The sequence below is a fragment of the Coregonus clupeaformis genome, unplaced genomic scaffold, assembly GCF_020615455.1.
Source record: "Coregonus clupeaformis isolate EN_2021a unplaced genomic scaffold, ASM2061545v1 scaf0138, whole genome shotgun sequence".
Taxonomy (NCBI): Eukaryota; Metazoa; Chordata; class Actinopteri; order Salmoniformes; family Salmonidae; genus Coregonus; species Coregonus clupeaformis.
In genome coordinates, this window is record NW_025533593.1 from 147501 (window position 1) to 173994 (window position 26494).

At 47.3% G+C, this 26494-nt stretch overlaps 2 protein-coding genes across 3 annotated transcripts in view; both read right to left on the minus strand.

Annotated features, from left to right (window-relative positions):
• The window catches only part of LOC121532579, a 148598-nt gene that overhangs the window by 69989 nt on the left and 52115 nt on the right, over positions 1 to 26494 (minus strand). The window lies entirely within an intron of this gene.
• On the minus strand, positions 19362 to 24186 carry LOC123483493. Of its 2 annotated transcripts, none has more exons than XM_045213674.1 (7): positions 24108 to 24186; positions 23704 to 23792; positions 21025 to 21103; positions 20804 to 20868; positions 20554 to 20632; positions 20033 to 20306; positions 19362 to 19615 (listed from the first exon to the last, which is right to left on the minus strand). In XM_045213674.1, exons 1-7 carry the CDS (start codon positions 24120 to 24122, stop codon positions 19389 to 19391), a joined length of 828 nt encoding a protein of 275 aa, XP_045069609.1. In that variant the 5' UTR covers positions 24123 to 24186; the 3' UTR covers positions 19362 to 19388. The 2 variants fall into 2 exon arrangements, with proteins under 2 accessions (XP_045069609.1, XP_045069610.1); XM_045213675.1 differs by having other exon boundaries at positions 19408 to 19575.

Here is a 26494-nt window from a genome sequence, read left to right on the forward strand (position 1 = left end):
TTACAATTCAATAATTGAATTGGATTTATGAGCCATTCTCAATTAAATTCTGAATTGACCAGGACCCTGTTATACACTGCAAAATATACATATTTCCCTGAGAGTGAAATGAGTGCCTGTCATTCAGTCTGATTAAAATTGGAATCGTTAATGGTGAAACTGCCACGTCCGTTCGAGATATTACAACAACAAAGAAGTTATTGGGAACAACCACACTGTTTTCCCCTCAGACATCATTGCACACGATAGAAGAGCACAATATGAACTGCAATTATTTTTACCATGTTGCACGACGCTCCGCAGCTAGGCAACTAAAAACAATAACAAAGGTGGTGGGGAGGCCAGTGGTGCTGCTTCCCCTTACTGCTGATTCAAATATGGCCGAAACGTCATAGATATTAGTATTCAGACCCCTTGACTTTTTCCACATTTTGTTATGTTACAGCCTTATTAAATTTTTTTTTTTTTTTTTAATGCATATATATATACAGTGGGGAGAACAAGTATTTGATACACTGCCGATTTTGCAGGTTTTCCTACTTACAAAGCATGTAGAGGTCTGTAATTTTTTATCATAGGTACACTTCAACTGTGAGAGACAGAATCTAAAACAAAAATCCAGAAAATCACATTATATTTTTAAGTAATTAATTTGCATTTTATTGCATGACATAAGTATTTGATCACCTACCAACCAGTAAGAATTCCGGCTCTCACAGACCTGTTCGTTTTTCTTTAAGAAGCCCTCCTGTTCCCCACTCATTACCTGTATTAACTGCACCTGTTTGAACTCGTTACCTGTATAAAAGACACCTGTCCACACATTCAATTCAACAGACTCCAACCTCTCCACAATGGCCAAGACCAGAGAGCTGTGTAAGGACATCAGGGATACAATTGTAGACCTGCACAAGGCTGGGATGGGCTACAGGACAATAGGCAAGCAGCTTGGTGAGAAGGCAACAACTGTTGGCGCAATTATTAGAAAATGGAAGAAGTTCAAGATGACGGTCAATCACCCTCGGTCTGGGGCTCCATGCAAGATCTCACCTCATGGGGCATCAATGATCATGAGGAAGATAAGGGATCAGCCCAGAACTACACGGCAGGACCTGGTCAATGACCTGAAGAGAGCTGGGACCACAGTCTTAAAGAAAACCATTAGTAACACACTACGCCGTCATGGATTAAAATCCTGCAGCGCACGCAAGGTCCCCCTGATCAAGCCAGCGCATGTCCAGGCCCGTCTGAAGTTTGCCAATGACCATCTGGGTGATCCAGAGGAGGAATGGGAAAAGGTCATGTGGTCTGATGAGACAAAAATAGAGCTTTAACTCCACTCGCCGTGTTTGGACGAAGAAGAAGGATGAGTACAACTCCAAGAACACCATCCCAACCGTGAAGCATGGAGGTGGAAACATCATTCTTTGGGGATGCTTTTCTGCAAAGGGGACAGGACGACTGCACCGTATTGAGGGGAGGATGGATGGGGCCATGTATGGCGAGATCTTGGCCAACAACCTCCTTCCCTCAGTAAGAACATTGAAGATGGGTCGTGGCTGGGTCTTCCAGCATGACAACGACCCAAAACACACAGCCAGGGCAACTAAGGAGTGGCTCCGTAAGAAGCATCTCAAGGTCCTGGAGTGGCCTAGCCAGTCTCCAGACCTGAACCCAATAGAAAATCTTTGGAGGGAGCTGAAAGTCCATATTGTCCAGCGACAGCCCCGAAACCTGAAGGATCTGGAGAAGGTCTGTATGGAGGAGTGGGCCAAAATCCCTGCTGCAGTGTGTGCAAACCTGGTCAAGACCTACAGGAAACGTATGATCTCTGTAATTGCAAACAAAGGTTTCTGTACCAAATATTAAGTTCTGCTTTTCTGATGTATCAAATACTTATGTCATGCAATAAAATGCACATTAATTACTTAAAAATCATACAATGTAATTTTCTGGATTTTTTTTTAGATTCCGTCTCTCACAGTTGAAGTGTACCTATGATAAATATTACAGACCTCTACATGCTTTGTAAGTAGGAAACACTGCAAAATCGGCAGTGTATCAAATACTTGTTCTCCCCACTGTATATATATATATATATATATATATATATATATATATATATATATATATATATATACATTTACATTTTAGTCATTTAGCAGACGCTCTTATCCAAAGCGACTTACAGTTAGTGAGTGCATACATTTTCCATACAATTAACACTGTTTGTACAGTACTTATGCATTTAAAATGATTTATCTTCTGACAAACTTTTAAAATATGAATGCATCATTTTCATGCATAGCATTTGCTGCATGACAAAATAACTGAAACGTACAGTGGCTTATATCACATTAACATTCAGGTAAAAAATTAAATGTCATCCATTCAGAGTAAAAAACTAATATTTACACCTGAGAGTTTGAGCAGTTTCGTTGTTCCAGGTAGGTTCTATTTCAGTAGTACGCATACTGATCAGAACCTGTAGATGTCAGCCCTCTGAGCTCTGTTGGCAGAAGTGTTGTTATATATATATATATATATATATATACACTGCTCAAAAAAATAATGGGAACACTTAAACAACACAATGTAACTCCAAGTCAATCACACTTCTGTGAAAACAAACTGTCCACTTAGAAAGCAACACTGATTGACAAAAAATGTCACATGCTGTTGTGCAAATGGAATAGACAACAAGTGGAAATTATAGGCAATTAGCAAGACACCCCCAATAAAGGAGTGGTTCTGCAGGTGGTGACCACAGACCACTTCTCAGTTCCTATGCTTCCTGGCTGATGTTTTGGTCACTTTTGAATGCTGGCGGTGCTTTCACTCTAGTGGTAGCATGAGACGGAGTCTACAACCCACACAAGTGGCTCAGGTAGTGCAGCTCATCCAGAATGGCACATCAATGCGAGCTGTGGCAAGAAGGTTTGCTGTGTCTGTCAGCGTAGTGTCCAGAGCATGGAGGCGCTACCAGGAGACAGGCCAGTACATCACGAGACGTGGAGGAGGCCGTAGGAGGGCAACAACCGAGCAGCAGGACTGCTACCTCCGCCTTTGTGCAAGGAGGAGCAGGAGGAGCACTGCCAGAGCCCTGCAAAATGACCTCCAGCAGGCCACAAATGTGCATGTGTCTGCTCAAACGGTCAGAAACAGACTCCATGAGGGTGGTATGAGGGCCCGACGTCCACAGGTGGGGGTTGTGCTGACAGCCCAACACCGTGCAGGACGTTTGGCATTTGCCAGAGAACACCAAGATTGGCAAATTCGCCACTGGCGCCCTGTGCTCTTCACAGATGAAAGCAGGTTCACACTGAGCACGTGACAGACGTGACAGAGTCTGGAGACGCCGTGGAGAACGTTCTGCTGCCTGCAACATCCTCCAGCATGACCGGTTTGGCGGTGGGTCAGTCATGGTCTGGGGTGGCATTTCTTTGGGGGGGCCGCACAGCCCTCCATGTGCTCGCCAGAGGTAGCCTGACTGCCATTAGGTACCGAGATGAGATCCTCAGACCCCTTGTGAGACCATATGCTGGTGCGGTTGGCCCTGGGTTCCTCCTAATGCAAGACAATGCTAGACCTCATGTGGCTGGAGTGTGTCAGCAGTTCCTGCAAGAAGAAGGCATTGATGCTATGGACTGGCCCGCCCGTTCCCCAGACCTGAATCCAATTGAGCACATCTGGGACATCATGTCTCGCTCCATCCACCAACGCCACGTTGCACCACAGACTGTCCAGGAGTTGGCGGATGCTTTAGTCCAGGTCTGGGAGGAGATCCCTCAGGAGACCATCCGCCACCTCATCAGGAGCATGCCCAGGCGCTGTAGGGAGGTCATACAGGCACGTGGAGGCCACACACACTACAGAGCCTCATTTTGACTTGTTTTAAGGACATTACATCAAAGTTGGATCAGCCTGTAGTGTGGTTTTCCATTTTAATTTTGAGGGTGACTCCAAATCCAGACCTCCATGGGTTGATAGCCATCCACCTGCCATCCAGGACCTCTATACCAGGCGGTGTCAGAGGAATGCCCTCAAAATTGTCAAAGACTCCAGCCACCCTAGTCATAGACTGTTCTCTCTGCTACTGCACGGCAAGCGGTACCGGAGTGCCAAGTCTAGGTCCAAAAGACTTCTCAACAGCTTCTACCCCCAAGCCATAAGACTCCTGAACAGCTAATCATGGCTACCCGGACTATTTGCACTGCCCCCCCACCCCATCCTTTTTACGCTGCTGCTACTCTGTTAATTATTTATGCATAGTCACTTTAACTCTACCCACATGTACATATTACCTCAACTACCTCAACTAGCCGGTGCCCCCGCACATTGACTCTGCACCGGTACCCCCCTGTATCTATAGCCTCCCTACTGTCACTTTATTTTACTTCTGCTCTTTTTTTTTTTCTCAACACTTTTTTTGTTGTTGTTTTATTTTTACTTTTTTTGTTAAAAATAAATGCACTGTTGGTTAAGGGCTGTAAGTAAGCATTTCACTGTAATGTCTGCACCTGTTGTATTCGGCGCATGTGACCAATACAATTTGATTTGATTTGATTTGATACATTTGATTTCCATTGATAATTTTTGTGTGATTTTGTTGTCAGCACATTCAACTATGTAAAGAAAAAAGTATTTAATAAGATTATTTCATTCATTCAGATCTAGGATGTGTTATTTTAGTGTTCCCTTAATTTTTTTGAGCAGTGTATATATATATATATATATATATATATATATATATATATATATATTACATTTACATAAGAATTCAGACCCTTGATTCAGTACTTTGTTGAAGCACCTTTGGCAGCGATTACAGCCTTGAGTCTTCTTGGGTATGACGCTACAAGCTTGGGACACCTGTATTTGTGGAGTTTCTCCCATTTTTCTCTGCAGATCCTCACAAGCTCTGTCAGGTTGGATGGGGAGTGTCACCTCCCTGACCAAGGCCCTTCTCCCCCGATTGCTCAGTTTGGCTGGGCGGCCAGCTCTAGGAAGAGTCTTGGTAGTTCCAAACTTCTTCCATTTAAGAATGATGGAGGCCACTGTGTTCTTGGGGACCTTCAATGCTGCAGAAAAGTTTTTCTTCCCTGTGTCTCGACACAATCCTGTCTTGGAGCTCTACGGACAATTCCTTCGACCTCATGGCTTGGTTCTTGCTCTCACATGCACTGTCAACTGTGGGACCTTATTTAGACAGGTGTGTGCCTTTCCATATCGTGTCCAATCAATAGAATTGACCACAGGTGGACTCCAATCAAGTTGTAAAAACATCTCAAGGAAAATCAATGGAAACAGGTTGCACCTGAGCTCAATTTCGAGTCTTATAGCAAAGGGTCTGAATACTTATGTAAATAAGGTATTTGTTTTTTATTTTTAATACATTTGCAAACATTTCTAAAAACCTGTTTTCGCTTTGTCATTATGGGATATTGTGTGTAGATTGATGAGGAAATGTTTTTATTTAATCCATTTTAGAATAAGGCTGTAATGTCACAAAATGTGGAAAAAGTCAAGGGGTCTGAATACTTTCCAAATGCACTGCATATTTGTAATCTCAATTGAATTGAATTGAGACAGAGAGATTAAATAGATTAATGCAATTATAAAACACTATCCCAGATATTTCTACACTACAAAATATACCATATTTCCCTGAGAGTGAAATGAGTCCCTGAGATTCAGTCTGATTAATGTCGATATGGTAGAAAAATATATATATATTTAATCTCAAGAGCCACATTTTTGCCTATTTCTCTTTCCTATAAGAGTGAGAGTCTATTTCTATTTCCTATAAGAGTGAGAGTCTATTTCTCTTTCCTATAAGAGTGAGAGTCTATTTCTCTTTCCTATAAGAGTGAGAGTCTATTTCTCTTTCCTATAAGAGTGAGAGTCTATTTCTATTTCCTATAAGAGTGAGAGTCTATTTCTCTTTATCTATCATAAAAGGAGCCCACTAGTCCCTTTTGTTGGAACATAATGACATTACAATTTAAAAGATGCTCTTAAAGATACCATTATATAAACATATACACTATATCTAAACAGAGATATATATTGATATTGTGTTCAGCCAGTGCAGCTGTCCAGTCAGTTGTCTGCTAGATGTTAAGTCTCACATGTTGTTGCCTGAGACCTGTCCAGGATGATTAAACATTCAACATGTTCCAGATAGAAATTCAATGATCTTGTAGTCTGCAGCCAGTGTACCAGAGTAACACAGGTAGGTTGTCTGGTAGACAGTAGCCTCACAGTGATGTCACCTTGCCTGAGACCTGGGGCTTGTATAGTAAACTACAGACTGATGGGAGTGCTGGTGAGAATGGGGTCCAATCACGTTACACACCAACCACCTCTGGTCAGGATGGCTCCTCCTCAAAGTACTGCTCTCAGTCTCTGATACATGTTTTGATATCTTCTAAAGGTTGTGAGGTGGTATCCATGGCTACCTCTCAGTCTGTCTGTCTCTCTCAGGTCATTTATTAGTAGTATAGTGATATATCTCTTGATGTTGTTGTATCCATGGCTACCTCTCAGGCTTTCTACTTCTCCAGGTCTTTGACCAGGAAGTGATCTGCTTCTCTCAGGACCTGGTAGAACTCCTTCTGTGCTTCATCCCCTTTCCTCACAACCATGTCCAGCAGGGCTTGGTTCTGTTGGGTCTTGGTGGATTTGCTGACCACCTCCTCCTTCTCCTCAGCATTCAGAACTTTGTGATCCTCCAGATGCGAGAGAATGGGCTGCAAGATTCCCAGGCGAGTTTCTAGAGCAATCCTGTGTTTGGTAATGAAGTCCCGTCCTGGGAAAGTAGGGGGTCTGGCAGGAGTGGCTGCAGGGAGAGGGGCTGGGACAGAGAGAGAAAAAGGGACTATAACCTCAAAGTGTATATATTAAGAACGTTAAAAGTATGATCAGTTTATATCAGAAAAATAGTATTCATCAATTGTATTGCTCTTACAATACAGGACATCAGTAATTATCTCAGTAATAATACTCTTCCCAGTGGTAGGCCTATCTCTCCTTGGGAGTTAGGAGTTTCCATTACACTGCTTAGTGCTTACAAAACTTTGACTGTTTTATCTGAACCGTTACCTTGATATCTGTAGAAACCCTTCCATGGATATTCACGATTCACAAATAGACTAAACAGTAGGTCTAATTTGGGCCAGGCTATATTCTTCTTCAACGTCAGTTCAGCTTTTTTAACTTTGGCAGGTAAGGATACTGCAAACGTTGTGGTGTAGTTTTCGTAGTCTTTATCAGTATCAAACTTTTTGGTCTGGATAAAAAAAAGGACAAACATATGACGGTGTCAGTTTATGGAATCATACAATATTTGGCATTGAACAACATTAACTTCATCTTGAAGTCTTTGGCCTAGATTCAATCAGTTCCAGCGCTAACCCACGCTAATCGACACCTGCATAGCAGATCCTTATTTTTATTTAGGCGATATGTTTACGTATATAACCACGGTTATGTGAGCTATATGGATCACTCCAATATATTGGTATCACTCCGCAGCAGACGGATACATCCGAGGTGAGGAATTACAGATTTACTCCCGTGTACATGTGTGTCACGGCTGGGGTCCGCCCCTATATATAGACCCCATGGCCGCGACACACATTCTCTACATCATTTGAGACGCCTCTAGCGCCGTATAGCTTACGTAACCGTGGTTTCCTTCGTTATGTTTCACTATATTGGATCACTCCAATATATTGGTATACCCATACCAGATTTAGTCGGTGCTAGAGGGATCTGCCAGCCAGCGGCGAAGTCCCAGCGCAGAACCGAGACGCAGGGGCCGTCGATGTGGAACGGGGGTCCCGGCACAGTCCCTGGAAGGGGAGGTGACGCCCAGAACCGCTGAACCAACCGCAGAGGGAGGTGCCACATTTACCCATTAGTACCTAGCAAAGGTGCAAGAGGAAGCCCAGCTGGCCGCAGCACAGATATCAGCGAGGGGCACTCCTCTCAGTAGAGCCCAGGACGCAGCCACACCTTGTGTTGAATGTGCCACCACAGATCCCAGCACTGGCCTGCCAGCCAGGCGGTATGCTGTCGTAATCATGTCCACGATCCAGTGAGAGAGCCTCTGCTTTGATAGCCCAACCCCCAGGACTCTCTCACCATAGCAGACAAAGAGCTGGTCTGTTGTTCTCACTGACCGTGTCCGCTCCACATAGGCAGCCAGTGTCCACACAGGGCACAGCATGCCGGAGGGAGGCCCAGAGGGCACAGCATGCCGGAGGGAGACCCACAGGGCACAGCATGCCGAAGGGAGACCCAGAGGGTACAGCATGCCGGAGGGAGGCCCACAGGGCACAGCATGCCGGAGGGAGGCCCACAGGGCACAGCATGCCGGAGGGAGGCCCACAGGGCACAGCATACCGGAGGGGGACCCACAGGGCACAGCATGCCGGAGGGAGACCCAGAGGGTACAGCATGCCGGAGGGAGGCCCACAGGGCACAGCATGCCGGAGGGAGGCCCAGAGGGCACAGCATGCCGGAGGGAGGCCCACAGGGCACAGCATACCGGAGGGAGGCCCAGAGGGCACAGCATGCCGGAGGGAGACCCAGACTCCCCCGCCACTGCCGGGGGGTCGTAAGCAGACAGGATAAAAGGGACGTTCACATGCCTGTCTGACAGAACCTTCGGGAGGAATGAAGGGTTGGGGTAGAGATATACTCCTCCCACCGGGGTCCATCCGGTACCACACAGAACTTACCGAAAAAGCATGGAGCACCCTCTTCATGGAAGTAATCGCTACCAAGAAAACCACCTTCATAGAGAGGTGTTTCAGGGAGGCATACTCCAACGGTTCAAAAGGCGGCTTTGCCAAAGCTGCCAAGACCACATCCAGATCCCAGCTAGTGATGAGGAGGGGTTTGGGTATGTTTGTGAGATTGATTGTGGACCTGCCATGTCCAACAATCAATCTCCAGGTCAAACCAGGGTGAGCCAGGGTTGAACAGAGTTCAAACTGAACATGATTATTTTTACATGACAGGGCTGTTATTTGTGCATACATAGGAGGAGGGGAAGTCAAATTTCGCCACTATCATAGACTAAGGAAGTGGGCGGAGCGGTCAAGAGGGGGAAACTGAAGACAGTGGTGGGGGAACCCAACAGGGAGGGGTTAAGCTAAAAATGTACGTAAAATGACTATATAAACTGAGAGCGGGGAGGTGGAAAAGGAGATGCTCTGCAGACCACTCGGCTTTGTCCATTGTAATAAAGTCTATCTTAATTCTACAAAAACTCTGGAAATACTTTTGTTCTTTGATCAATATCAGGACGGATTTGCCACAACACTAGCCATTGAGCGGGTCCTAGCTGGATGCAGGCGACAAACCCCCTTCATAAACCTGGAGACCAAGGGATGGCGCCCCATTGGCCTGTCCATCCACCCCACATGGCAGGCAGATATAGCGGCCAAATACCCTCTCAGTGTAGAGGCTGCCAAGCCCTCATCCAAGCGAGACTGCAGGTATTGGAGGACATACTGCACCCCGCATGACTCGGGCACAACCTCATTACGAGTGCACCAAGAGCAGATGCTCCGCCATACTGGTCCTGTCCAGCACAGCCTGGATCAGGGGAAAAGGGGGGAATGCGTAAAGCTCAAGCCCTGGCCAATCGTGAGCCAGAGCATCCAAGTCCAGAGGCCCTGGTGGCTCCGACATGGAGTACAACAGGGGGCAGTGTGCATTGCCCAGGGAGGCAAACAGGTCCACCTGCGCCCTACCGAACTTGTCCCACAGGTGCTGCACCACCTGGGAATGTAGGCTCCAGTCCCAAGGTGGTGGGCCTCCCTCTAGAGCATATCTGCTGCCACATTCAGGATGCCAGGTACGTGCGCTGCGCGTAGAGATGCTAGACGTCCCTGAGCCCAGAGAAGGAGCTGCCGTGCCATAAGATGGAGATGGTGGGACCTCAGTCCACCCTGATGGTTGATGTAAGCCACCACTGTTGTGTTGTCCGTTCTCACCAGGACATGTCTTCCCTTCAGATGTGGAAGGAAAGACCGCAGGGCCAGCAGTACAGCTCGGAGCTCTAGTGTATTGATGTGCCTGCCGCTCCAAGGGGGTAGCCAACAGCCGCTGGCCGACCTGCCCTTGGTCACACCCCCACAGCCGATCTGGGAGGCGTCTGTGCTGACCAGCTCCCGGCGGCACATCCTCAGCATCTCCACCCCACCTGAGAGAAAGGAGCAACAGTGCCACCTCAACAATGCCCTGAGGCACTGTGCGGTCACCCGTAGCTGGCGGTGATGGTGGCGCTTCGGTTGCAGCCATCGGGAGTTGAACCACCATTGAAGACGCCGGAGATGGAGCAGGCCCAGGGGAATCAGCAACGAGGCCGCCGTCAGCAAGCCCAACAGGCATTGGCAGGTCAGAGCGGATACCACTCGCCCCTGCCGAAAGTGGTCGAGGCAAGATAAGATCGCCTGAACCCTTCTGGTGGGCAGGCGTGCTCTCATGAGGACTGAGTCCAGTTCCATGCCACTGAAGGCCACCCTCTGGGTGGGCGTCAGACGACTCTTCTTGTCGTTTACAGTAATGCTCAGCCTGCCGATCAGGAGCGTGTCTCTGTCTGACAGGACCTGGGTCCTGGTAGGGGCACAAATCAGCCAATCGTTCAGGTAATTGAGGATCAACAACCCTCGGGATGTGAGAGGTGCCAGGACAGCGTCCAACCACTTTGTGAAAGTGTGGGGTGCGAAGGAGAGGCCGAAGGGAAGAACCATGAATTCGTAAGCCGTCCCTTCGAAAGTGAATCGGAGGTACTGTCAATGAGCTGGGTGAACAGGAACATGGAAGTACACATCCCTCAGGTTCAGCGTCACAAACCACTGGTCTCTGGACATGGCCTGCAACACGCGGGTAACCACCTGTGCCATGGCCCGTCCGTTGGCGCGGGCCAAATCCCTCTGGAGCAGCAAAAGCAGGCGAGACACCTCCATCGCTTCCTGGAGGAACTCCTCAGTGCCCTCCTGCAGCCGGGGCAACAGAGTCTGTAGGTAGGCCTGCAGCAGCATGGCCGCGTTGGTAAGACGAACAAGAGAGCAGAGGGACCCATATGTGGCTTTCAAGTCTGCATCACTCCTGCAAGGCCTCGCGGAACTCAGCAGAGATGGGGACAGATGGAGAGTCATCACTGTCCACCTATTTGATGTCCAGTGCAGTGGCTACACGAGTGAGTAGGCTCCTCATAGCCTCTTGAGCTGCTGGGGGCGATGAAGCACCGCTGCCGGCTTCTGATGGCCTGTCAGCCTGGTAGCACCGATCACAGCAGTGAACAGTACCAGCATCGTCCCCCAGGAACAGCCTATCACTGGCCAACAGGGAACAGCTGTAGTCGCCACTGAAGCTATCAACCTCCTGACGCAGGGCATGGGCCCTCCGTTCAAGGTGGTCCCAGCGGTCAGACTCCTGCCCCCGTCCAGGACGGGCAGCAGATGGGCTCTGCCTGTGGTGGCTCCGGCCATGCTTCCTGGGAGGGGTACTGGGCCCAGTAGAGGGCCTAACAGCTCTCTGGCACACCACTCCTGAGGGAGGGAGCTCGTCCCCAGCTCGGCCCACCCACTCGCGCATGGCCTCCAATCGTGCCAGGCGCTGGCGTTCTGAGAACACCACTCAACACAGGCATCCAGTAGGGTGCTCCTCTCCGCGTGGCTCAAAAGCAGGCAGTGCATACACGAGGTATGCGGATCCCCAGGGGGGATGCCACTATCACACCTGTCACAAAGGGAAGCCATAAGCTCAGCCAAGCCAACAAGGCCACGACGCCCTGGGAGAGCTTATGTCGTGACCCGCTTGGAGGAATAGGAACCCAGTAAGGGATAAATTACCCAGTACCTCTGCAAAAACCGGGGAAGACCTGTGTGGGAAAAACAGGCAGACAAAAAAACAGCAACCAGGTAATGGATTTGATTTATTTGTTTTAGTGTTACGCCAACTGCAATATTACCTAGCCGGTTTAATATCCAAGCAGTAAAAACAGCACCATATGATGGAGTATCTCCATTAAGGAACTCCAAAGTAAATGTCTCAACGTAGTGGAAGCCCACCACGATACTCTTACATTCTGCAGGGGAAAGAACAAGAAAAAACCCTGCAGGGTAATTAGCAAAGAACCATGTTAAAGCAATTCACAACACACACATAGAACAAGCCAGTTGGCAAGTTGTGTAAGGTAAATTACAGTTTGTGCAGCAAGAGCCACCATACTAATGGATGCACACGGAGTCGTAGCGTAACGCTAACGAAACACAAGTACGACAAACCACGGGCGGAAGATACAGATCAACCGTATGCAGCGAGTGGAGCACTCAAGAGGAGGGGCTGGCCATGTGGCCATCTGGTCCAGGCTGTGAACAGCCAGTGAGTAACTTCCACGCAAGATATTCCACTTAACAGTGACTTACCAAGCGAACTTCAGAAAGTTTGTACCTCAAACCATACGGACGTCCGCCGAGAAAATGAAAGAGAACGTGTGTCTCGGCCATGGGGTCTATATATAGGGGCGGACCCCAGCCGTGACACAGGTGTACGCGGGAGTAAATCTGTAAATCCTCACCTCGGATGTATCCTTCCGCCGCGGAATGATACCAGTATATTGGAGTGATCCAATATAGTGAAACATAACACACCTGTATCAGCCTAATCAAGGTGTAGATTACAACACACGTTCCACTGTTCCAATTTGTAACAACGCTGCATGGGATTATTACTAACGCCACTCAGTGCATCTAATGGCAATATCCACGAAAGGTATAACGACGGGAGCCGTTTGCTGACTTGACAGCTCTAACGCATTTACACCTCCGACATCACCTAAATAAAAACAATGAAACTGCTATGCAGATGTTAATGCGGATCTGATTGAATCAAGCCCTTTTTCCTGTTATTCAGTGGATGTTGAACTATTAACCATCACTACCTTAGGTGTCACCTGATGATACCCATCAGTGGAGAGGCTGTAAGTCTGATCAGGGGTCAGTTCACAGTCAGAGGTTGTTTCAATGAAGGTTTCTCTCAAGCCATTCCTCCTCGCCCTCTCCTCTTGCACCTAGAGTAGAGGAGTAGATGATCTTGTTGAGAGAAAAATATCTTCACAATAACAAAAACTAGGATTCAGAATGGTCATTTCAAATGACTGATAGGACACCAAGTAAAATGTCAGTCATGGCATTACAGTAGTCACCTTCATTAGGACAACGTTCCGAGGCAGCAGCAACACATGCAGTACAGACTCCAGTTCAGGGTCATCTGATGGTCGGTAGAAAAACAACACAAGTGCTTTGATAGGGAAGACAGGAGCATCCTTATCCTTGGTGAGGCCATAATCACAGAATCCAGTGATGTTTATGATGATGTGTGTTTCTGTTATCTCATGAGGATCGAGAAATTCAATTATGTCATCAGTCACATGGGCTACAGACAGGAAGTCACATCCATCGCCTGGGAAAGAAAGATATAAAATAGCATTGTTGGTTAGAAAGTAACAAGAGATAGATAACGATACTCTCACTTTTCTAACTAACTGTGTAGTTACCAGGGTAGATCTCACAGTGTGGGAGGTGTAGTTGACAGACAGACCCCTTAAGGCATGTCAACTTGAACAGGGGTCCTGCAGGTCTCTTGCCACTCTGGGCTAGAAGACTCCTGTCCCAGGGGACTGTCCTATAGAGCACCTCTCCCTCTCCCTCCATGCTAAACACCAGGCCTGTTATACTGCACTGGAACAGACCTGAACGGAGGCACTGGAACCTGCATTGTATGACAAATGTATGACATACATTGCATTTTAAATAGGAAAAGCACATTTGAGTTTGCTTGTTGTTGGTGTGTGGGAATAATTCAATGATATCTTAAAAGCAAAATAAATACCTGCACACTGCCAGTATCACGTTGTTTATGGAAGTTGTTTAATTAGATCTTTAATAAGTGATACTGGCAAGAGCAGTGTGTGGGTCTTTCTTTTAAAATGACAAATGGCATTAACTGTTCTATAAGACTTCAAATTCTTGAAGTTAAATAAGTTTCATTTAAATGTATCTACTATCCTTTCAGAAATGGAAAACTATGAATGTAAAAACAAGTAAGAGAATACCAAGTTACCGGTATGTTCCAATGTCCTCCTGATCATAGATTACTGGTTCAAAGTCCTCAGGAAACCTCTAAAATGTAAAAACAATATATACTGAACAAATATTTGTTATTATAAACTGGGTGGTTCGAGCCCTGGATGCTGATTGGCTGACACCCGTGGTATATCAGACCGTATACCACGGGTATGACAAAACATTTATTTTTACTGTTCTAATTACGTTGGTAACCAGTTTATAATAGCAACAAGGCACCTCTGGGGTTTGTGGTATATGGCCAATATACCACGGCTAAGGGATGTATGCAGGTGTCACACCCTGGCTCTGGGGACTCTATATGTTGAGCCAGGGTGTGTAGATTATATGTGTTTTTGTTCTATGTCGGTATTCTAGTATTGTGTTTCTATGTTGGCCAGTGTGGTTCTCAATCAGAGGCAACGAGTATCAGCTGTTGCTTGTTGTCTCTGATTGGGAGCCATACTTAAGCAGCCAGTTTTCCCACAGTGTTTGTGGGATCTTGTTCCGTGTTGGTTGTGTTTAGACCTAGGACGTCACGTTATCGTTTGTTGTTTTGTTCGTGTTATTCAGTTATTAAATAAAGTAAAATATGTTTGCATTTCACGCTGCGCCTTGGTCCTCCTCCTTCGACGAACGTGACAGAAGATCCCACCATACCAGGACCAAGCAGCGTGTCCAGGAGCAGGCAGCCTGGACATGGGAGGAGATATTGGACGGGAAAGGGTCCTGGACTTGGGAGGAGATACAGGCCGGGATGGATCGGCGTCCGTGGGAAGAGACGGTGGAGGCGCGCCGTAGAGAGGAGAAGCGGCGCCAACCGGGCCGTGGTCGGACAGGCGAGAGGCACCCCCAAAAATGTTTTAGGGGGGGGCACATGGCATGGACGACGGGGCTGCTGGAGGCAGAGAAGGGGCGAGTTCGTGGACGAGGTGAGAAGGCCACCGTGTTACGGGAGCCATTGGTAAGAAAAGGGAAGGAAGATGTAGAGGCACGGCGAGAGGTACTGAGGTGTATTGCCAGTCTGGTCCGGCCCGTTCCTGATCCCCGTTTAAGGCCAGTGGTGTGTGTTCCCAGTACGGTCCGGCCTGTTCCTGTCCCTCGCACCAAGCCTACGGTGCGCGTTGTCAGCCCGGCCCGGCCTGTTCCTGCTCCCCGCACCAAGCTAATGGTGCGCGTCGCCAGCCCGGTCCGGCCAGTTCCTGCTCCCCGCACCAAGCCTACGGTGCGCGTTGCCAGCCCGGCCCGGCCTGTTCCTGCTCCCCGCACCAAGCTAATGGTGCGCATCGCCAGCCCGGCCCGGCCTGTTCCTGCTCCCCGCACCAAGCTAATGGTGCGCGTCGCCAGCCCGGCCCGGCCTGTTCCTGCTCCTCGCACCAAGCCTACGGTGCGCGTCGCCAGCCCGGTCCGGCATATTCCTGCCACTCGCACCAAGCCAGGGGTGCGAGTCGTCAGCCCGGTACGGCCCGTTCCTGCTCCACGCACCAAGCCAGGGGTGCGCATCGTCAGCCCGGTCCGGCCCGTTGCTGCTCCACGCACCAAGCCAGGGGTGCGCATCGTCAGCCCGGTCCGGCCTGTTCCTGCTCCACGCACCAAGCCAGGGGTGCGCGTCGTCAGTCTGGCACAACCCGTGCCTGGGTCACCGGTGTCTGGTCAGGTACCGGTCAGCTGCTCCACACCGGAGCCTAAGCAATCCGCTCCTACGATGTCCAGTCCAGCTCCAGCCAGCGGGGCCAGACCGGACCAGGGGCGCTACGGGGGGGATTGTTGGAGGGTGGTGGTCAAGCCCGGAGCCGGAACCGCCTCCGAGGAGGAATGCCCACCCAGCCCTCCCCTGTTTGGTGATGTTTAGGCGCGGTCGCAGTCCGCGCCTTTGGGGAGGGGTACTGTCACACCCTGGCTCTGGGGACTCTAATATGTTGAGCCAGGGTGTGTAGATTCTGTGTGTTTTTGTTCTATGTCGGTATTCTAGTATTGTGTTTCTATGTTGGCCAGTGTGGTTCTCAATCAGAGGCAACGAGTATCAGCTGTTGCTTGTTGTCTCTGATTGGGAGCCATACTTAAGCAGCCAGTTTTCCCACAGTGTTTGTGGGATCTTGTTCCGTGTTGGTTGTGTTTAGACCTAGGACGTCACGTTATCGTTTGTTGTTTTGTTGTTCGTGTGTACTTAATAAAATAAGTATGTTCGCATTTCACGCTGCACCTTGGTCCTCTTCCTTCGACGTTCGTGACAGCAGGCTGTTTACTCCGCATTGCATCGTGCCCTTAGTCGTGGTATATTGATATATATATACAGTGGGGAAAAAAAGTATTTAGTCAGCCACCAATTGTGCAAGTTCTCCCACTTAAAAAGATGAGAGAGGCCTGTAATTTTCATCATAGGTTCACGTCAACTATGACAGACAAAATGAGAATTTTTTTTCCAGAAAATCATATTGTAGGATTTTTTATGAATTTATTTGCAAATTATGGTGGAAAATAAGTATTTGGTCAATAACAAAAGTTTCTCAATACTTTGTTATATACCCTTTGTTGGCAATGACACAGGTCAAACGTTTTCTGTAAGTCTTCACAAGGTTTTCACACACTGTTGCTGGTATTTTGGCCCATTCCTCCATGCAGATCTCCTCTAGAGCAGTGATGTTTTGGGGCTGTCGCTGGGCAACATGGACTTTCAACTCCCTCCAAAGATTTTCTATGGGGGTTGAGATCTGGAGACTGGCTAGGCCACTCCAGGACCTTGAAATGCTTCTTACGAAGCCACTCCTTCGTTGCCCGGGCGGTGTGTTTGGGATCATTGTCATGCTGAAAGACCCAGCCACGTTTCATCTTCAATGCCCTTGCTGATGGAAGGAGGTTTTCACTCAAAATCTCACGAAACATGGCCCCATTCATTCTTTCCTTTACACGGATCAGTCGTCCTGGTCCCTTTGCAGAAAAACAGCCCCAAAGCATGATGTTTCCACCCCCATGCTTCACAGTAGGTATGGTGTTCTTTGGATGCAACTCAGCATTCTTTGTCCTCCAAACACGACGAGTTGAGTTTTTACCAAAAAGTTCTATTTTGGTTTCATCTGACCATATGACATTCTCCCAGTCCTCTTCTGGATCATCCAAATGCACTCTAGCAAACTTCAGATGGGCCTGGACATGTACTGGCTTGAGCAGGGGGACACGTCTTGCACTGCAGGATTTGAGTCCCTGGCGGCGTAGTGTGTTACTGATGGTAGGCTTTGTTACTTTGGTCCCAGCTCTCTGCAGGTCATTCACTAGGTCCCCCCGTGTGGTTCTGGGATTTTTGCTCACCGTTCTTGTGATCATTTTGACCCCACGGGGAGAGATCTTGCGTGGAGCCCCAGATCGAGGGAGATTATCAGTGGTCTTGTATGTCTTCCATTTCCTAATAATTGCTCCCACAGTTGATTTCTTCAAACCAAGCTGCTTACCTATTGCAGATTCAGTCTTCCCAGCCTGGTGCAGGTCTACAATTTTGTTTCTGGTGTCCTTTGACAGCTCTTTGGTCTTGGCCATAGTGGAGTTTGGAGTGTGACTGTTTGAGGTTGTGGACAGGTGTCTTTGATACTGATAACAAGTTCAAACAGGTGCCATTAATACAGGTAATGAGTGGAGGACAGAGGAGCCTCTTAAAGAAGAAGTTACAGGTCTGTGAGAGCCAGAAATCTTGCTTGTTTGTAGGTGACCAAATACTTATTTTTCACCATAAATTAGAAATAAATTAATAAAAAATCCTACAATGTGATTTTCAGGATTTTTTTTCTCAATTTGTCTGTCATAGTTGACGTGTACCTATGATGAAAATTACAGGCCTCTCTCATCTTTTTAAGTGGGAGAACTTACACAATTGGAGGCTGACTAAATACTTTTTTTCCCCACTGTATATAAACCTCTGGGGTTTGTGGTATATGGCCAATATACCACGGCTAAGGGTTGTATGCAGGCTGTTCACAGCCCTTAGCCATGGTATCTATTTATGGTAAATTGGCCATATACCACACCCCCTCGGGCCTTATTGCTTCAATATTCAACTGGTCTGTTGGTCTGTCTGTCTGTCTTTCCAGTGAAGGTCTTACCAGAGGAGGGTCAGTAGTACACAGGCCCTGGTCCACTATTCTACATTCTGTGATGTTTAACTTCTCCATGGCATTAGGTGCCTTATAAACTCTGTGATGTTTAACTTCCCCATGGCATTAGGTGCTTTATAAACTCTGTGATGTTTAACTTCCCCCATGGCATTAGGTGCTTTATAAACTCTGTGATGTTTAACTTCTCCATGGCATTAGGTGCCTTATAAACTCTGTGATGTTTAACTTCCCCATGGCATTAGGTGCTTTATAAACTCTGTGATGTTTAACTTCCCCATGGCATTAGGTAAGCTTTATAAACTCTGTGATGTTTAACTTCCCCATGGCATTAGGTAAGCTTTATAAACTATGTGATGTTTAACTTCCCCATGGCATTAGGTGCTTTATAAACTCTGTGATGTTTAACTTCCCCATGGCATTAGGTGCTTTATAAACTCTGTGATGTTTAACTTCCCCATGGCATTAGGTGCCTTATAAACTCTGTGATGTTTAACATCCCCATGGCATTAGGTGCTTTATAAACTCTGTGATGTTTAACTTCTCCATGGCATTAGGTGCTTTATAAACTCTGTGATGTTTAACTTCCCCATGGCATTAGGTGCTTTATAAACTCTGTGATGTTTAACTTCCCCATGGCATTAGGTGCCTTATAAACTCTGTGATGTTAAGCCTTAAACTGACTAGTGATATAAAATAAAGAACATGAATATATTAATATTGTTAAGACGTACTAGAATATTTCTACTGGTCTCTCAATACCTCATTCTCATATCATCATATAATAGATTACAGTTGGAACTTTAACACACGCACGCACACAGAAATATAATCACAGCCTTTTTGTCTAATGGTGTGTGTGTATGTGTGTAGGGATGCAGTCTGACCCCCACCACTCATAGTGTACATGAGAGATTAGTTAATTATCTAGACTGAATGTGTGGACTGTATCATTTCATACTGTAGAACTGACTATGACAGTGAGTACAGGTGTTTTAACATATGAGGGTAGAACTGACTATGACAGTGAGTACAGGTGTTTTAACATATGAGGGTAGAACTGACTATGACAGTGAGTACAGGTGTTTTAACATATGAGGGTAGAACTGTAGAACTGACTATGACAGTGAGTACAGGTGTTTTAACATATGAGGGTAGAAGTGATCCTACATTTCTCTAACCGTCCTCTTACCTGTGACCTGAGCTGTCCTGAGCTACCAGGAGAAGTTAACAACAAGGAGTTCATAGACGAGCCAAAGGAGGAGGAGGAGCTGGAGAGAAGGCGGGAAAGGGGGAGGAACCCCACAGGGGAGAGGACGGATCGGGGCCTCGGTGGGAATAAGGGCAGGTGAGAGGTTGAGGCAGTACCTGAGAAAGAGGGGGAAACAGGGGAAATAGAGGGGAAGATAGGAGGGGGGATAGAGAGACAGTTAGGGTCCTTGTCTACAATCCTACTTCTCTGATCTCTCTCTAACTTCTCTGCCAGATCATTCTGGTTCATCTTCCAGATTAGGCAGCTCAGGAAGAGACATACAGCCATGATTAGAAAGTCTAATCTGTTTGTGATATCTTCCCTACTGTATTGGTGATTATATGTATGGAATATAATGAATGTTGGATTGCTGTTTAAACATAATGGGGTCACCTGGATACATCATTAATAAAAATGATAAAAGAGAGGCCTGCTGAATGTTATTATGAAGTCAGTTGAATGTTCTTTCTGGTTAGACCTCCACTGAACTGTGATTGTGATGTATAGATTGATGTACATTCTTGTTCTGTTACCTCCTCTGTGATCTGTCTCTAACTTCTCTGCTAGGTCTACCCGCTTCATCCCCCTCAGGATCCTCAGTGTGATCTCCACAGCTCTCTCAGGGCCGTATCTCTTCACCATCTGATCCACTGTGACCTGTCTGTCAGCGTTCTCCAGCTGACTCTCTGGGATGGGAGGACAGTCAGGCAGCAGGCCACTAGTCAGGGAACACTGAAATGTCTTCAGCTCATGTGGGTTCATCTCCTCCAGAGTTGTCAGCAGCAGAGCTGGAACATCCAACATTCTCTAAAACAACAAAGGTGACAACAGTGAGGAAGGAATAGAAAAACTGACTACTGATATAAAATAAAGAACATGAATATATTAATATTGTTAAGACGTATTAGAATATTTATACTGGTCTCTCAATATCATCATAAAATAGTTTACAGTTGGAACTTTAACACACACTCACACACAGTATGTGGCTGTGATCTATATGTGGTTTGATCACAATGACATTTGACCTCTCAGACATGACCACTAGTGTTACCTTCAGCACCTCCAGCTTCACCTTCATCCTAGAGATCTCAGCCTCCAGATCACGACACTCCTCCTCAGACAGGGTCAACCTGGACACAGGAAACAGTCACACACTGCTCTGTTCCCCTACACCACCACCACATGCTGTGGTCACTTCACTGTTCTACATTCATTTCACAGGTCATGAGGATGATGTAATAAAATATGTTATGGTAGAGTTGTTAATATTAGACTCATTTCATCGTATTATGTCCACTCACCTTCTATAGGAGGAGGTTCTGGGGAGTGTGGCAGACTGCTCATCCACGTTGAACTTTGCCAGCCGCTACAAACACACACACACACACACACACACACACACACACACACACACACACAGACAAACATACACACACAGTAGATTGCAGTGTCTTCAGAGAATATTGTGATCTACTGTATGTGGTTTGCTCACATTGACTATAGACATGGCCACTAGTCTTACCTTCAGCACCTCCAGCTCCTCCTCCGGCCTAGAGATCTCAGTCTCCAGAAGACGACACTTCTCTCTAGACCAGGTCCACCTGGACACAGGAAACAGTCACACACTGCTCTGTTCCCCTACACCACCACCACATGCTGTGGTCACTTCACTGTTCTACATTCATTTCACAGGTCATGAGGATGATGCAATAGAGGTATAGAAGAGATGTTAGAGGGGCAATTCACTGCTTTTAAAGTTGATTTCTCTCCAGCACCATACCAGTAGGCTCATATATTCAATGTTACCAGTGGCTATAGCTATGTTGAGATGTGTCTGTTGCTTGAACTCTGTGAAGCATTTATTTGGGCTGCAATTTCTGAGGCTGGTAACTCTAATTAACTTATCATCTGCAGCAGAGGTAACTCTGGGTCTTCCTTTCCAGTGGCTGTCCTCATGAGAGCCAGTTTCATCATAGCGCTTGATGGTTTTTGCGACTGCACTTGAAGAAACGTTCAAAGTTCTTGAAATGTTCCATATTGACTGACCTTCATGTCTTAAAGTAATGATGGACTGTCGTTTCTCTTTGCTTATTTGAGCTGTTCTTGCCATAATATGGAATTGGTCTTTTACCAAATAGGGCTATCTTCTGTACACCACCCCTACCTTTTCACAACACAACTGATTGGCTCAAACGCATTAAGAAGGAAAGAAATTCCACAAATTAACTTTTAAGAAGGCACACCTGTTAATTGAAATGCATTCCAGGTGACTACCAAATGAAGCTGGTTGAAAGAATGCCAAGAGTGTGCAAAGCTGTCATCAAGGCAAAGGGTGGCTACTTGAATCTCAAATATAAAATATATTTTGATTTGTTTAACACTTTTTTGATTACTACATGATTCCATATGTGTTATTTCATAGTTTTGATGTCTTCACTATTATTCTACAATGTAGAAAATAGCAACAATAAAGAAAAACCATGGAATGAGTAGGTGTGTCCAAACTTTTGACTAGTACTGTATATGGGAAGCAGGCAAATGCCTTTCACTGAGCTGTATAAAGACAGACTGACAGGGGTGAGACAAATGATTTTAACTGATATTAATGCTCTTTTGTTGTTGTTTGCAGGTGCACTATCCTTCTGACCCTATTCAGCCAGGTCCCATCTACTTTTTAACTCCTCGCAAGTGTGGCTTGTTTGGTGTCTGCTGTGAAGGACCACAACAAGTCAACTAGTTGATTGATGAAGGCATGTCATCCAGCAAAGGCAGCAGCGCAGTCAACAACAACATGCACCATTTCTTCACCAACTACGGAGTTGGGGAAACACGTGTGGACCTGAATTCTGACAACTGCAGCGGCCAAAACAAGAACAAGTTTGTGCTCTGGTATTGTGCCTGGCAGACCAGCTCCACCACAGTCTGGACCTTCACTTCCTGATCACATGATCCACCACAGTCTGGACCTTCACTTCCTGATCACATGATCCACCACAGTCTGGACCTTCACTTCCTGATCACAGGCCACACCAAGTTCACCCCCGACTGGTGCTTCGGCCTCATCAAGCAGACGCGCCAGAATGACCAGAGTAAACACTTTATCCGAGATCGCTGGTTTTGTGAAGGACAGCACTGTGACGGGTCAACATCCCACAGCTGGTTGTACTGGAGGATGGTACGGTGCTATGGCTGGCAACAACACCTGACTCCGTACTTCAGGTCGCTGCCACAGATCAAGCAGTACCAGCACTTCATTGTATTGTAGGAGGTTATTCTTCTTAACTAACCTAAGGAGGTGAATTGATGTTATGTCTTCTAATTTTGTTGTTGTTATTTCCTGTTTTACAGCTTTGATGCTCTGGAGCCTGGTGTTGTTGTTGACAAGGAGCGTTCGGACTCAGCTGCTAAGCAACACTGACATCATTCCTCACATAGATGGTCTGCCTGTACAAGCACCACCTGGACTGGACACAGCTAGACAAACTTATATTTTTTAGAAGATCAGGGAGTTTTGCGACGAAGAGGCTATGGACATCACATGCCCTGCACCAAAGTCAAGGGCAGGACAGAAACAGACTCTCCGAATATAGATTCCCTTGTTCATGCGTGGTTCTGACGGACCAGTTCATCACTGGGGGCGAGTTCCCAGTCATCAGCACTATCTGCAGTGCCTCTATTCAAATGACTCTCTCCTAACACACACGCCATACGTTGCTGCTACTATTAATTGTTTTATCCTGCTGCTCAGCCACTTTACCCCTGATTGTATGCATGTAACTACCTCATCTATCACCAGTATCACTGATATGGTTCTTGATATTGTTCTTGTACATCCTTTATATTCTTTGGTTCTTTCTCTACTGGCATTGACACTTGTTCATTTTCCTTTATATTGACACTATCTATTTTTGATATTGCTACTATGCAAGTAACCATTTCACTGTACCGTTTACACCTTCTGTAGAGACCCATCCACTTAGCAAGATGTGGCTGGGGGGGTTATAGCATTTCTTTTACATGACCCATCAATTTAGACAATAGATAATATACTCTATGTTCACTCATATCCACTCTGAGGGGTGGCCCTGGCTGTACCAGGTAGATAATAGATAATATACTCTATGTCCACTCATATCCACTCTGAGGGGTGGCCCTGGCTGTACCAGGTAGATAATAGATAATATACTCTATGTCCACTCACATTCTAGTAGAGGTCCTGAGGAGTTTGCTGGACGGCTCTTCACTCTCCTCCCCTGCTGGCTTCCTTTCCTTCTCAGAGGCAGATTCCTCCTACACACACACACACACACACCCCTCGAATGACGTGAAAGGACTAGCGATAAATTCATAGGATATTACTGCGTTATGAATTCATAGCTAGATAATAACCTAGACATTTTAATGTAGGCCTATGAACTATTACATCACGTTGTTGCGTTTCATCGTGCAAGTTTCTTTTCCGGCACATCCGAGTTGCTGGAAGTGAAATATGAAACGGATACAATGTAGCCTACTTTACTATCAACAAACTTTACCAGAGACTTTACCACTAATATATCCACAAAATAACAGCATACTCAGTTTTTTTTCAAACAATTTTCTTACCTTGGATGGGTCCATTTTTAGACACTACAGGTGCAGACAGCCGACTGGAAAGTAATGAAGCCTGATGGTAGAGCGCTCCAGTTTCCTGGTTTTCAGCAGCCCATCCCATCCCATGGAGAATCCTCCCTATTTGTCTCTAGTAGTGCGTCGCCCTCTAGTGGACAAACTGACACCAAACCAAAATAGGTGTGAGAGAGAAGCCATTCTTATCCAGCAATAAAGTCGATACAACATCTTTGATATTGTAACGACCCTGTATTGTGTTCTGTGTTCATGGATGTGTTATCGTTCTCATGGGTACTAGCAGGGGTTAAATATGCCAGGACAGATGGAAAGGTTGGGGGGTATGATGGGTAATCCCGCGGGATTTTGGGAATGATTAAATAGGGGTTACGGTCTCATCTCTCTCTTCTGTTCGGGACCCTTGATTTGACATGTTCTATTTGTGTATGTTTGAGGTTTAGCGGCGTGGGTTGTGGCCTGAACAATAGCCCATTTAGGAATAAACCTGTGTTCTGCCTGTACACCTGGTGCCCGTCTCTCTTTTACTTTATGACCCAGCTGGGTCATTACATTGGTGTCAGAAGTGCTTTCGAACGACGGGATAGATCGAGATTAGGCGAGTTAGCTGTTTCAGTATAGGCCGTGGTTAGCTTTAGCGTGACTCGCATCTACGGTCAGGATGATCGGGGCGAGGCGGAAAGTTAAGGAAGAGTCGGACAAAGTGGCCGTTGTGGGCTCGGGTGTACCCGGTCGGGAGGGTCAGGCGATGACGGCTGTAGAAGAGCTGGAGAGCCACATGGCGGGAGTTAAATTGTCAGTCAGCAAGATGGCAGAACGGGCGGGTTTTCCTTCAAACCGCTCGACCAGAACAGACGTCACGGCGACGGAGATATCGACGTCACCGCGTGCGGAAATGGCTGGACCTCCTTATGTAAACAGAGATGGCAGCGCCCCTATTGCCATTAGCCACGGTAGCGGCTAAACTCCCAAAGTTCAATGGACAAGGTAAATGGGAAGTTTTTTTCACTCAATTCGGAGTTGTTGGCTAGAGCCGGGAGGTGGTCTGACGAGACGAAAGGGTTACAGCTTGCCCTGAGCCTGTCAGAGGAGGCGTCGGAATGCCTGCTAACGCTAGCCCCGGACGAGAGGGGCGACTACGGTGCGCTAGTGGAGGCATTGGGGGGCCGTTCGGCAGCGATGCACAGCCCAACATGCTGCGGATTGAACTGAATAACAAAAAGAGACTTCAGGGGGAATCATTAAAGGCGTTGGCAAGTGATATTCTGAGCCTGACCAGGCGGGCTTATGCAAATATGTCGATTGGGGTGCAAGACGAGCTGGCACGGGACAGTTTCATTAGAGCGCTCTCCCCCACCGAACTGGGTAAGCATGTGCAGATGTCGGACCCAGCATCTCTGCGGGCTGCAGTGGAGATAGCCAGGAAGAGGGAGCTGATCTGGGGTGAGGGAGTGAGAGTGGAGGTTGCCAGTCAACCAGAGGTGAGAGCAGCGGCGGCCGGGGTGCTGGGGGTCACCAAACCAGAGTGGGTCGACGAGTTGGGAGGGTTAGTCAAGACCGCTTCGCTTGTCATTGAGAAGGGCTCCAGACAACATCGCAGTGTCAGCTCAACTTCCATTGTCTGCTGGGGTTGTGGCCAGACTGGCCACATTCAGCGGGAGTGTGGCAGATTCTCCAGTCAACAGGGAAACGACAGCGGGTTCTCGCGCAGGGGGGCAGCGCGGGCCCATTCCTCCGCCCCGAACCCACAGTAAGCAGAAGATGTACCCAGCAGTGCAGGCAAGAGGGTGGGGACCTGCTTCCCCAGGGTGTAGCGGCCACCGTGTTTCCTAGTCCGGTAGTTGTGGTGGGACGTACCACCATTGGGGACTTCTGCAATGTCATCGTCAAGGTAGAGGGGGTGGAATGTTTGGCCCTGGTCGACACGGGCTCTACAGTAACCCTGGTGAGACCAGACATACTACCTGTTGGGGTGCGGGTGGAGCCGACCTTTGTCCAGCTACGGACTGTCACGGGGGAGCTAGCCCCCATGTTAGGGAAGTGTCGGGTGTCTGTGACTGTGGGGGGGAGAACTGTGGGGTGTCCGGTGTGGGTAGCAGCGGTACAGGACCCCTGTATACTGGGAATGGACTTTTTGAAAAACTGTGGGGCTCAGTTGGACTTAGCTTCGGGCACTTTGAGGCTGTCGGGGGCCCACAGTGGGAATGTCGCCTACGGGAGGGCCAGCAGGGGCAGGGCTGTCCCTCCGTCTTCCTCCAAGCTTGCCGAAACTCCACTGGTCGTCCCGGCTGCTCCCTTGGTCGTTGTTCCATCCCAGCAGCTGTCTCCGGCGGCAACGACCTTCACTCCCCATAATGGTGCAAGCA